Raw genomic sequence first — 14,384 nt, forward strand, 5'->3', positions numbered from 1 at the left:
TTGAACACAAATAAAATCTTGCTTTACACACATTTTATGAAGTGCCAGGATTAAACCAACTTTGAAAAAAATCAGCCAGAGAACACGGAGCACAGACAGCTTAAATTCACTGAGTAAAATGCTTTTAACATTGTGAGTGAAGAGGCCATTTAACTCCATCATTGAGGGCTCCCTTATTCAACAGCCATGACCTATTTTGAATCATGACTCAGCCAGCTTCCCTTGTGAATGTCTCTCTCTTTGCTTCAAAAAAAAAAAAAAAAAAAAAAAAAAGAAAGAAAGAAGGAAGGAAGGAAGGAAGGAAGGAAGGAAGGAAGGAAGGAAGAAAGAGAGGTGAATGGGGGCTGTCTAGAGTCTCCCTTTTCTAAATATGTTAACTCTTACGTCTTTAGAGGGATTAAGAGTTACATGGGCCGTAGCCGGTTTGGCTCTGTGGATGGAGCGTCGGCCTGCGGACTCAAGGGTCCCAGGTTCGATTCCGGTCAAGGGCATGTACCTTGGTTGCGGGCACATCACCAGTAGGGGGGCGTGCAAGAGGCAGCTGATCGATGTTTCTAACTCTCTATCCCTCTTCCTTCCTCTCTGTAAAAATCAATAAAATATATAATAATAATAAAAAAGAGTTACATGGGACAGTTATGGGGCTTTTAGTGCTTCTAACTCATAATATGGGAAATTACACAGGTAAGCTGTTTCCCCATGTTTTTAAAAGTTCTTTCATAAACAAATTTGAAAAACTCCTTTCTAACCCTCCTGCCTTCATTTAACCATTTAACTCTGTCGCTGCTCCTTCTCTTCCACTCCTACCTTGCTCAAGTAGTTCACTTACACACTCAGGTTTGCTTCACCAACACCACCTCCTGGCTGGCCTCTCTCCCTTCCTTCTGTCAAGTCTACCCTCCTGCCAGGTTCATTTTCCCAAAACACAGCTTCATGATGTCACCTCTGCTCAACAACTTTTGTGGCTCCTCTTTGCTTTTCTGAGCAATTCAAACTCTTCATTGAGAAATTCAATGTATTCTACAGGCCAAATCCAATTTACACGTTCAGTTTTTTAAAATTATTATTTCTATAGTTCTGACTAATTTCCTTCACTCACACTGGCCCACGCCTGTCCTCTGCTCTCCTATTCCCTGCCCTCATTCAATGCTATTCTTCCTCTCCTGTGTTATTATTCCCAGACCTTCTGGTCTCAAGGAATCCCTCATTCTCCTTTCACTAAGATAATTACAGTTCCAAGAAATCATTCCTTCATTGGATTTCTTTAAGCTCAAGGAAAGAGTCTTGTGTGGAAAGCATGTGCTCATTTATATAGAGTCAGGGAAGGCCTCCCTTACACAGGAGACTTTAGGCTGAGACCTGCAGGATAGGAGGAGAATGGATTCCAGGGGGAGGCCACAACTTGTTCAAGATCTTGGCAGGAAGGAGCTTAGCCACTGTGGTTAGAGAATTGTGAGGAGGTTAGGGTGGTGTCTGATGATACTGGTAAGGAGACAAGGCCAGATCATGCAGGTTTTACAAGCTGTAAGAAGGAGTTCAGACTATAACCTCAAGCACTGGGCATGGGCTGCTAGGTAAAATACAGAACACCCAGTCAAATTTGAATTTCAGATAAATAACAACTAACTTTTTAGTGTAAGTATGTTCTAAATATTACAAGGGTCATATGTATATTAAAACGTATTTCATTGTTTATTTGAAATTCCAATTTAACTTGGTATCCTGTTTTTCATTGTTTTTGTTAAGTCTGATAACCCTAGTTGAGAGGTTGCTGAAAGGTTTTTGGTAGGCAAGAGATGTGAACCAATTTGCATTTTAAGAAGACCCCTTTGGCGGCTTTGTGGAGAATGGTAAAGGGTGGCAAAGTTAACTAAAGGTAGAAGTTCAAGGAGACCAGTCAGTCCAGCATAGCAACCCAGAGGAGGGGTGGTGGTGGCCTCACCCTGGGAGACCAGTGCTTCTCCAACCTTAATGTCCAAAGGAATCATCTAAGGCTCTTGTTAGAATGAACTCAATTCAGAAGATGCAGGGTGGGATCTGAGATACTACATTTCTAATAAGCTTCCAGGTGGTACTGACCTTGCTGGTCCCTAGATCAAGCATGTCAAACTCAAAGGCCAACACGGGCCAAATAAACAAGGTTTAAGTTTATGTGGGCCGCAAAAAAAACAAAAGCTTCAATTTTCATAGAAACACAAGTTTATTTTGATAGAGACATGCTGAATGCAAAGGACTGAAATAAATGAGTAATAATCATTAACATAAAATAATAGAATATTTTAATAAAAATTAACATTTTTTTCTTGAACATTAACTTACCAGACACTGAATAACTGCACAAATTAATAAGCATAACACAAATAAACCTATTTTTCTTGTTCTCTGAAAGCGAAATATTTCCTGTTGCGCACACCAAACAAGTCAGTCTAAGATTAATGACGTGGCAATCAGCTGCTAAAATATTCGCTGCTAGTATTAGTGGAGAGAAATGGTGCGCCTGCGTGTAAGATGCTAAAGGGAAATGAATGCAACACAGTTACTGTAATTAGTCATTAGAGAACGTTGTAGATCATTACTAATAATTATGTATAAGGGGATATTGTTAAAATTAAGTGACAAAATTTTTATTAAAATGTTTCTTACATACCGTTATATTGTCTGGGCTGCAAGTTTGACATGCTTGCCCTAGATCACAGGTTGGCAAACTATTGCCCATTGGCTAAATGGGGCCTGCTGCCTATTTTTGTAAATAAAATTTTATTGAAATACTAGAGGCCCAGTGCATGAAATTCATGCACGGGGCAGGGGGAGGGTCCCCTCAGCCCAGCCTGCACCCTCTCCAATCCGGGATCCCTTGGGGGATGTCTGACTGCTAGTTTAGGCCTGATCCTGAGGCAGTCAGACATCCGTCTCACAATCTGGGACCACTGGCTCCTAACTGCTCACCTGCCTGCCTGCCTGATTGCCCCTACTGGCCCCCCTGCCAGCCTGATCACCTCTAACTGCCTCTGCCTGCTGGCCTGGTTGCCCTAAACTGCCCCCCCACAACCCTGGTTGCCCCCAACTGCCCCCCTCCCCCGCCATCCTGGTCACCCCTAACTGCCCCCCCCCCCACCAGCATGGTTGCCCCCAAGTGCCCCCCTACCAGCCTGGTCACGCCCAACTGCCCCCCCTGCTGGCCTGGTTGCCCCCAACTGCCCCCCTTGTTGGCCTGGTCACCCCTCACTGCCCCCCCTGCCGACCTAGTCGCCCCACACAGCCTGCTGTTCAGTCGTTTGCTTATCCCTCACTATTCCCTTGCTGGCCTTGTCACCCCATGCAGCCTGGTGCTCAATCATTTGGTTGTCCCTCACTATCCCCCTGCTGGCCTGGTTGCCCCACACAGCCTGGTGCTCAGTCATTTGGTCGCCCGTCCCTCACTAACCCTCCTGCTGGCCTTGTTGCCCCACTCAGCCTGTTTGGTCATCTGTTCGGTTGCGATGGCCCCTGGCTCTTTATATATATAGATGGCCACTTGTTTCCATGTTATCTATGGCTGCTTTCATGCTATGACTGCAGAGGTAAGCAGTTGACACAGAGACTCTATGTCCCATAAACCTAAAATACTTACTATCTGGCCCTTATCAGAAAAGTTTGCTGAACCCTGCCTTAGACCACACTTTGAGTAGCAAGGGCCTAGACTTTGGTGATTACCAAGGAGATGGAGAGAAATGGGCAGATTCGAGGTATATGTGAAAGCACAGAGTGTGGTCTCCACTGGCATGTTCAGCATTCCCTTCTGATGCAAGCCTAAGCACCTGGAACTGCAGGATCTTCAACCTTATGTTGCTGTGACATCTGAGAACCTGGCTAATCAATGTTGATTCAGCTTAGAAAGATTAAACCATTTGCATTTTAAGGCCAAGGGATTTTACTTGGCATATGTACACATGGAGAGTATAAAGATACTGCAAAGTGGTACCTGGTAACCTAAAAGAATGAATTGTCAGAATAGTAAAAATTGAAGCCGGCTCCTGTCATTCTTACTGCTGGCTGGTTTTCCATCTCTCCTACCTCAACTTCCATGGTCTCTACTTTCTCATGGGGATGGTCCGTGTAGTAATTATGGGAGGGGATACTGAGGCACAGTGCTATCACCCCTTCTGCTTACTCTACCCCCAGTAAGTACCCTTTCCTCAACCTCTTTTCTATCTCTTAATGGAAGGGACTACCCAGTGCTTACCTAAGAGGCAAATTACTCTAAAAGAAAATAGAACGTGATTTTAGAAGGACAGAAGGACCATAATTCTATGTGCAATTTTTTTCATGGCGGCATTCATTTGGGGTTCTTAGAGTTGCAACTTTGACAGACCCTGTGATAAAAGCACAAGGTACATAATAAACTTGTGTAATAAATCTATAAGGCAATGTCATACAACAAAGTACTAAACTGTCTTATGTTAATTAGATGTTACCTAGACTTATGGTGATTATTTTGCAATATATACAAGTATTGAATCATTATGTTGTACATCTGAAACTAATATAATGTTATATGTCAATTTTTAAAATGTGCATTAACTTAGAATTCAGTTGCTATTTATAAACATATCTATCAGATCTTAGGAGAAAAAAGTACAGTAATAATGTTAGCTTGGTATAATGACTTAAATTACGTTTGCCTCATCTTTTCCTAAATGAAAGCCACGCTTCATATTGAGCTAACATTTGCATACAAAAACTATATAAAACAGATGTAGCTTAATGTTGGGCTGTGCTCACTATCACTTGCTAGCTTTTGACTTTCAGGAATACTTATGACGTATTTCCACAATATTACAGGCTGCAACCTAGCTTTATCTCTGATGTTTACTTCCCCATTTGATAAAAATGTACTATTTAAGTTGGGTGATCTTACCACACACATTAAGTTAAACATATTACTATAGACTTACACATACATACATTGATACATTATGGGTCATGGAAGTAGAGGTAGGAGAGATGGAAAACCAGCCAGCAGTAAAAGAAGGACAGGAGTCGGCTTCAACCTTCGCTGGCCTGACAAATGATTCTTTCAGGTTACCAGCTACCATGGACTGACACATGCAAATTTTCAAATAGCGATAAAATTATACATTTCATAAAAATAAAATGAAGGTAAGTTAAAAGATAAAAAAAAATAAAATGACATCATTTAAAGACCACTCCAGGGGCATTAAAAGTTATGAATTTTGAGAAATTGCTTTGTGTATTTTAGCTTCCTAGCATGTTATTCTATACACTGAAGTAGTAACATCAAATGGTGGCCTAGTGCTATGTTAACATCAAGTTAATTCCAATTTCTATGGAACATAATTTACTACTAGATAAATTGGATGCCACAATTTGCCTTCAGAGTCGAGGAAAGTAGCTGTTTTGTATGGCGTTGGAGTGTCCTGAGTGTTATTATTCATCTTGTGATTAAATGGGACTGGTATTCCTTTCCACCATTCGGCCATTGCATAACAATAACAACCGCAAATAGGAGAGATTAAGCTTGTGTAACAGACTGAGCCATTTTACTTAGAAAGCTGGAGTTGTTCAGAGATGATGGAAACAAGGTATATCAGGAGGGAGAGCTGAGCAAAAACAAAATCTGTGTTGCTTTCATTTACAGCAAAACTTTCACTTCAGGTCACATTGATGCAAAGAGCAACTGCTTTATGAAACACTCTTTCTTCTGATGCATGCATTTATGTCAGAATCCAAACATTTTTTTTCCCCACTGGATTGCTAAGCCTTGGCAAGTTTTGGAATCCCATGTTAAAATGGAAGGCGTTTTCCCCAGGATCTAACAGGTTAAATCTTTTTAATAAGGGGGAAGGGCAAAGGGCTGAAAAACGTGCTGTCTCAAAAGTCTTTTTTATTCTCTCCCCCAATTTTGTACATTTCAACGAACCTGTGTATGAAATGTCTTACTGAAGTGCCTGGGTGCTGAGGCATAGATGAGAGACATAAAGCAGACAAGTAAAGGGAAAAGCCTCCTTTTCAGGAGGCACCTGAAAGGGAGAACAGACAAGAAAGAACAAGGAGTGCCAAGGGGTTTTGCAATACGAGGTTGTCTGAAATAAGATTGGAAGAAAGCTCGCAGACGAAAGATTTGGTCTGCATCATGTCCTGGAAGCATTATAAAGGAGTGTTTTATAAAGGAGAAATCATTACAAGAGTTCACACATCCATTTGCATGAATTAGCAAACCCTGGAGAGTGTCTGAAATGTATTGCAAGTGCTGACCTGAAATGAAGGTCACTGATTTCCCCACAACGTCAGGCATCAGTGCGAACTGAGCAGCGTTACATGAGCAAACCTTTCCTGCCAGTATTGAAAGACCATAGCCTCCAATCATCTGCATCTTGCCCACGAACTGGTCGTTCTAAAAACAGAGAAGCCGATATTTTACTGTACAAGGAAACCTGTAGGGCACATTTTTCTGTATACCCAGCTAGTGGCTAGATTGCGCCTCACAAAGATAGCACAAATAGCTACTACAGCTTCTTGGTTGCCTATGGTTACCAATAGCCCCTCGCTGCTCCTGTGCTTGAGACAAAGCATTCTAATGACTGAGGGAGAGACTGTGGAGAGAGGGAATGGAAGGAGTGCAGAGAGGACAAACAAACCTAATTTTGGAACAAAAAATTGGAAGCTGTCTCAACCTCTCCCGAGGCAGAAGGAATGGGAGAAGACAGTCATACTCCTGGGGTGGAGAGAGCCCCGGGAGTCCCAGGAGTGGGCCAAGCATTTGTCAACTGTGCCAACATTTCTGCAGTGCAGAACAATGAGACTGTAGTTCCCAACGCAATTACAGGCCTCCTCCACTCCCTACAGCGCGGGTCCTTTCCCTCAGCAGATGTCCAGGGCAATGCTAACAGGCCAAGGATCAAGAACCACCGCACTTAGGTCTTCAGACATGGATGACAAAGCCTCAGCAACTCTCTGCAGTTCTAGGAAAATGAGACTCAGAACCTTTGTAGAAGACTTTTCACTCAAATCTCATGAGGTTATGAGCATTTGCTTTCGCGAGGCTTCTGTATGGTACATCATCTCTCCCAATTAAGCCACACACACACACACACACACACACACACACACACTCCAAAATATGGATTGTTAATGAATATCACAACAGATAACATGGGTGCAAAACAGCAAACTGAGTGCAGGCAAGTTGTTTTCTAACTTCATTACCGAGACACAGTCAAGGAACTGAAGTAAATATGTCCAGGCTTCATGACCCATCAAGACTGCTGTAATGTTGCAACCCCTTGTGCAAACAATGACCTGAGGGAGCAGACGACAGTGTAGGAACTGTGTGCACATTGTGTGGAACCAGGACACATCTTCCATTACTGCTGTGGACAGTTATTGCTTTTGCCAGTTCAGTGCTTTCTTCTCTGTTTCTGCTGAGACGGCTCCGCCTCTTTCTGAGGGGAATTATTCCATGGGGATCAGGTGGAGCTAGGCCTTAACCATGCAAACCAGCTATGCCTGAAGATGTACCCAGTCCTGGGCTTTCCACCTACCAAAGCCAATTTATTCCCTTAGGAATTTCCTTGGGTTGGTTTGAATTGGATTCTGTCACCTGAAACTGAGTCTCGATCTAGACATAGAGTTACTTTATCATAGAATTGGTCATCAGGGAAGGGGAAAAGAAAACAAAACACACAGGCAAATAAACAGTATAATAGTTTTACCAATGAAACAGGATTTGTCTTTTTATCTTTTTGTTCAAGAGGAAAAATAAATGACTTTAACATGTTTTTACGTCTGCTTGATAAAGGAGTGGAGAGAGTTCTTGAAAGTGACCCATTAAGTTAGATTAAAAATAATTATTTTCTTCTTGTGGGAATAAATCTTAAAAGGAGAAAAATCAAAAGAATATCCAGAATTCCTGGATCTCTTGCTGTTTTTGTACAGACATATATAATCATATATCAGCAAGCAATCATGTCAATAGGTTAAAAACTTGTCAAAAATGTTGAAGGAGAAAATTTTGTCATTTCTAGAGGTGCTGAGATATAGGAGTTAACAGAAGAAGAATTTCTGCAAATTAGACTCAAATATGTTCTATCTACACTACTAAAAGAGAAACATGGTAATTAGCGTATGACCGATACCCTTCCCATTGGCTAATCAGCATATCCTTATGCAAATTAACCGTCAGCCAAGATGGCGGCCAGCAGCCAGGCAGCTGGAAGCGAACATGAGGCTTGCTTGCTCCAGTGACTGCAGACTCCAATGTTCCCTGCCTGACTTGCCGGCCTCTGAGCTGGCAGTTTGAAACATTCTAACAAATATAGAAGCTAAACAAAACCCCAGAAACCAGCTTTCAGCCAGCTGGGATCTCAGAGCTGGAGTTATACATTGTTTTGATTATAGAATGCACACAAACCAGCGGAAGCCTCAGAGCTAGAGCCAGAGCTAAAGCTGGCCCAGAATAAAATTTAAAAAAAGAGAAAAAAAAGTAGTGGTTGGGAGCTTCAGTCAACAACCGCCAGCCTGAAAGCAGCCCTCAGCCCCTGACCCAGACTGGCCAGGCACCCCAGTGGGGACCCCCACCCTGATCCAGGACACCCTTCAGGGCAAATCAGCCGGCCCCCACCCATGCACCAGGCCTCTATCCTATATAGTAAAAGGGTAATATGCCTCCCAGCACTGGGATCAGCAGAGCCGCAAGGCCTCCTGGCACCGGATCAGCGTGACAGGGGGCAGCGCCCAAACCCCCTGATGCCCTGCGGCTCTGTGTGTGACAGGGTACGGCGTCCCAACCCCCTGATCGGCCCTGCTCTGTGTGTGACAGGGTGCGGTGCCCCAACCCCGCCCCCCCTCCGGCACCCCCCACAGGCCCTGCTCTGTGTATGACAGTGGCGGCGCCCCAACCCCCTGATCGGCCCTGCTCTGTGGGTGATAGAGGGCGGTGCCCCAACCCCCTGATCTGCCCTGCTCTGTCCGTGACAGGGGGAAGCTCCCCAACCCCCTGATGGGCCCTGCTCTGTGCATGACAGGGGGCAGCACCCAACCCCCTGATGGGCCCTGCTCTGTGCATGACAGGGGGTGGCGCCGCAACCTCCCCATCGACCCTGCCTTGAGTGTGACAGGGGGCGGTGCCCTAACCCCCCAATTGGCCCTACCCTGAGCGTGACTGAGGGTGGCATTGAAACCTCCCAATCTGCCCTGCTCTGTGCATGACAGGGGGCGGCGCCCCAACTCCCCAATCAGCCCTGCTCTGAGCCCGACGAGGGGCTGCACCTAGGGATTGGGCCTGCCCTCTGCCACCCAGGAGCAGGCCTAAGCCAGCAGGTCGTTATCTCTTGAGGGGTCCCAGACTGCGAGAGGGCACAGGCCAGGCTGTGGGAACCCCCCCCCCCCCCCCCCAGTGCACAAATTTTTGTGCACCGGGCCTCTAGTGTGTATATATATATATTCCAAGAGGAAGAGAGAGGAAAAGAGAAATAGAAACATCAATGATGAGAGAGAATCATTGATTGGCTGCCTCCTGCATGCCCCATACTAGGGACGAGCCCACAATTTTGCAAGTGCCCTGACTAGGAATTGAACCTTGACTTCCTGGTTCATAGGTCAATACTCAACCACTAAGCCACACCAGCTGGACTCAAATATGTTCTTTAAAAAAGTGTTTTTATTGATTTCAGAGAGAGCAAAGGAGAGGAAGAGAAATATCGATGTGAGAGTGGAACATCGACCAGCTGCCTCTTGCACACTCCTTACTGGGGATCGAGCCTGCAACCTGGGCATGTGTTCTGACTGGGAATTGAACCAGTGACTTCCTGGTGTATAGGACGATGCTCAACCAGTTGAGCCACACCATCCAGGCTCATATATGTTCTTAATAGCAGCAGGAAAAATAAAATTTCAGTACCTCCAGAGGACTGAGGTATACAGAACTCGATACAACCATTAAACCACAAAGTTTAATGTAACAAATGAGATTTATACTTTGGCAGATCACAGTGTATTTCACAATACTTCTATTATCATCTCTATTCAATTGATTACAAACAACAACAACACAATACCTCAGAAAGCTAAATAATGTGTTCTAAGTCACACAGTAGGGTGTGGTGCTAAGCAAGTCTTATTTAAGAAGGTCTTACGTAAGTGCAAGTTTATAACATGTTTATTTTTATTTATTTATTGTTGATAGTATTACAGGTGTCTTCCTTTTTCTCTCCCTTTACCCACCTCCACCCAGCCTCTGTCCCCCTCCCTCTGGCCATCACCACACTATTATCTATGTCCATGGGCTATGCATATATGCTCTTTGGCTAATGTCTTCACCTTCTATAACATGTTTTAAATATTAGATTTGTCCTTAATTCATCTGGAACTTATATCTTCCAAGTATGTGTGTAGTCAATTGTCCGAAAACCATTTATTAAATTGTTTATTTTTTCCCCTATTGGTTTGAAATGTCATTGGTTTTGATTTGATAATATTTTATTTGGCCTACAGTTTTAAAGCAAAATGATGTTGGCCTCATATAATGAAGTGGGTGGTTCTTTATTTTTTTTCTTTTAAAAAATTTTTATTTTTCAATTACAATAGACATTCAATATTATCTATATATCTATATATATAAAAGCCTAAGCAACCTTTACCACTGGTCAACTGAACAACCCATCGACTGGTCGCTATGATGCACACTGACCACCAGGGGGCAGATGCTTAATTGCAGGAGCTGCCCGCTGGTGATCAGTGTACTCCCACAGCCAACCTTCCGTGGCCAGGCAACCTCCTGAAGTCCCTCCCCCCAGCCGGCTGTCCAGATTGGCCCCAATTAGGACTGGGTGAGAAGGCCTGATTGGCCCAGATCACTGCCAGGCCGAGGGACCCCACCCATGCACGAATTCGTGCACCAGGCCTCTAGTTTTGTATAAATTTACAAAGTGATTCCCCTGATAATTCACATAAACACCTGGCACCATACATAGTTATTATAATATTATTGACTATGTTCCCTATGCTGACTATATTCCCTATCCCTGTGATAATTTTTATTTTATTAAAAAGTTTTTATTTATTTAAAAGAGGAAGGGAAAGAGAAAGAGAGATTAAAAACATCAATGATGAGAAAGAATCATCGATCAGTTGCTTCCTACATGTCCCTCACTGGGAATTGAGCTTGCAACCCCGGGCATGTGCCCTGACCAGGAATTGAACCATGACCTCCTGGTTCATAGGTTGATGTTCAATCACTGAGCCACAAGGCTGGGACCAATCTGTACTTCTTAATTCCTTCAACTTTTTACCCAGTATCCCAATCCCCCTCCACTCTGGTAACTACCAGTCTGTTCTCCAAAACTATGAGTCTGTTTTTATTTTGTTTGTTCATTTATTTTGTTCTTTAGGTTCTACATATAAGTAAAATCATATGGCATTTGTCTTTCTCTGTCTGATTTATTTCACTTAGCTTAATACTATCCATGCTGCCACAAATGGTAAGATTTCATTCCTTTTATGGCTAAGTAATATTCCATTGTACATATGTACCACTACTTTTTCTATCTACTGGTCTGTTGAAGGGTACTTGGGTTGATTCCATATTTTGGCTACTGCAAATAATGCTGCAATGAACATAGGGGTGAATATATTCTTTTGAATTAGCGTTTTGGGTTTTTTCAGATCTATAGCCAGAATTAGAATTGCTAGGTCATAAGGCAGTTCCATTTTTATTTTTTTGAGAACCTTCCATTCTTTTTTCTATAGTGGCTGCACCCACATGCATTCCCACCAACAGTGTATGGGGGTTCCCCTTTTTCCACATCCTTGCCAACACTTGTTATTTGTTGATTTATTGATGATAGCCATTCTGACAGATGTGAAGTGACGTCTCATTGTGGTTTTCATTTCCATTTCTCTAATGATTAATGATATTAAACATCTTTTCATAGGCCTATTGGCCATCTGTATATCATCTTTTAAGAAGTGTCTATTCAGGTCTTCTACCCAGTTTTTAATTGGGTTGTTTGTTTTTAGGGTGTTAAGTTGAATGAGTTCTTTATAAATTTTGGATATTAACCCCTTATTGAATGTATAATTGGCAAATAGATTGTCTTTTGATTTTGTTGATGGTTTCTTTAGCTGTACAAACCAGCTCTTGGTTTTCTTGATCTCTTGTATTGTGTGTGTGTGATTTTTAGACTCTGTTTCATTTATTTCCACTCTGATCTTTATTATTTTTTTACCTCTACTCACTTTGGGCTTTGTTTGCTATTCTTTTTCTAGTTTCTTTATGTGTAAGATTAGATTGTTTATTTGGGATTTTCCTTGTTTCTTGACAAGAAAATAAGACCCAAATATATGCTGTCTACAAGGGACCCTCTTAAGACTGTTTTCGATGTGTCTCACAGATTTTGGGTTGTTGTGTTTTCATTTTCATTTGTCTCATGGTATCTTTTGATTTCTTTCTTGATCTCATTGTTAACCCATTCATTGTTTAGTAACATGTTATTTAGCCTCCATATGTTTGTGTGATTTTCAGTTTTTTTCTTGCAATTGATTTCTAATTTCATACCATTATGGTCAGAGAAGATGCTTGATATGACTTCAATGTCCTTAAATTTATTGAGACTTGTTTTGTGGTCTAATATGTGATCTATCCTGGAAAGTGTTCCATATGCACTAGAAAAGAATGTATATTCTGCTGCTTTGGGGTGAAATGCTCTAAAAATATCAATTAAATCCATCTAGTCTAATGTGTTATTTAAGACCACTGTTTCTTTATTGATTTCCTCTCTGGAAGATCTACCCAGTGGTGTCAATGGGAGTGTTAAAGTCCCTTACTATGACTGTATTACTATCAATCTCTCCTTAATGTCCATCAATATTTCCTTTATATTTTTAGGTGCTTTTATGTTAGGTGTATAAATATTTACAAGGATTATATTCTCTTGTTGGATTGGGCCCTTTATCATTATGTAATGTCTTTCTTTGTCTCATTATAGCCATTGTTTTAGTCTATTTTGTATGATATAAGTATTGTTACCCCAGCTTTTTTGTTAGTTCCTATTTGCGTGAAATATCATTTTCTATGCCTTTACTTTATGTCTGTGTGTGTCTTTTGATCTGAAGTGAGTCTCTTGTAGACAACCTTATTTTCTTATCCATTCAGCTACCCTTTGTCTTTTAATTACAGGATTTCATCCATTTATACTTAAAGTGATTATTGGTAGGTATTATTGCTATTATTGCCATTTTATTATTCATATTTATGTTCCTTTTTCCCCTTTCTTCTTCTTAAAGAAGTCCCTTCAACATTGCTTATAATACTGGGTTAGTGGTGATGAACTCCTTTAGCATTTCTTGCCTGGGAAGCTCTTTATCTCTCCTTAATATTAAAACAATAGCTTTGCTGAGTAGAGCAGTCTTGGTTCTAGGTCCTTGCTTTTCATCACTTTGAATATTTCTTGCCACTCCATCTGGCCTGCAAAGTTTCATTGAGATATCAACTGATAGTGTATGAGAACTCCCTTGTAGGTAACTAATTGTCTTTCTCTTGCTGCTTTTAAGATTCTCTCTTTGTCATTAATTTTTGCCATTTTAATTATGATGTGTCATAGTGTGGGCTACTTTGAATTCATCTTGTTTGGGACTCTCTGTGCTCCTTGCATTTTTGTGTCTTTTTTCTTTACCAGGTTAGGAAAGTTTTGTCATTATTTCTTCAAATAAGTTCTCTTTCTTCTCCTTTTGGTAGTCCTATGATATGAATATTGTTATGTTTGATGTTGTCCCAGAGGTCCCTTAAATTATCCTCATTTTTAAAGAATTGTTTTTTCTTTCTGCTGCTTTGACTGGATATTTTTTTGATACCAAATTGTTGAATTGATCCTCTGCTTCATTTAATATGCTGTTGAGTCCTTCTAGTGTGTTATTCATTTCTGACTGGTTCTTTTCTTTGGTTTCTATGTCCTTTGTTATGCTGTTGAAGTTCTCACTAAGTTCCTTGAGGATCCTTATAACCATTGTTTGAACTCTGTATCAGGTAGATTGCTTGATTACATTCTATTTAGTTCTTTTTCTGGAGATTTCTTATGTTCTTTCATTGGGGACATGTTTTTTTGTCTCCTCATTTTGGCTGCCTCTCTGTGTTTTTTTCTGTGTATTAGATAGACCTGCTATGTCTCCAAGTCTTGGTAGGGTGGCCTGATGTAGTGTCCTGTGGGGTACAGTCATGCAATCTTCTCGATCACCTTAGCAGGGTGCTATAGGAATATCCCTTATGTGGTTTATGTGTGCCCTCCTGTTATCACTGAGTCTCGAATGCTGTTGGCACATCTGTGGGTTGACCCTCAGGCTGGCTGTCTATCAGGATTGGACACAACCACAGTGTATGTGCTGATCTGAAA

General features: G+C 41.8%; 1 protein-coding gene across 1 annotated transcript in view; it reads right to left on the minus strand.

Moving 5' to 3' along the window:
- The window catches only part of PRTFDC1 (phosphoribosyl transferase domain containing 1), a 94,135-nt gene that overhangs the window by 13,456 nt on the left and 66,295 nt on the right, over positions 1-14,384 (minus strand). The window contains 1 exon segment of the mRNA XM_070428343.1: positions 6,329-6,394. Coding sequence (XP_070284444.1) covers positions 6,329-6,394 — 66 coding nt within the window.

The sequence above is a fragment of the Myotis yumanensis genome, unplaced genomic scaffold, assembly GCF_028538775.1.
Source record: "Myotis yumanensis isolate MYYU_CA2020_CCGP unplaced genomic scaffold, mMyoYum1.0.hap1 SCAF_1, whole genome shotgun sequence".
Taxonomy (NCBI): domain Eukaryota; kingdom Metazoa; phylum Chordata; class Mammalia; order Chiroptera; family Vespertilionidae; genus Myotis; species Myotis yumanensis.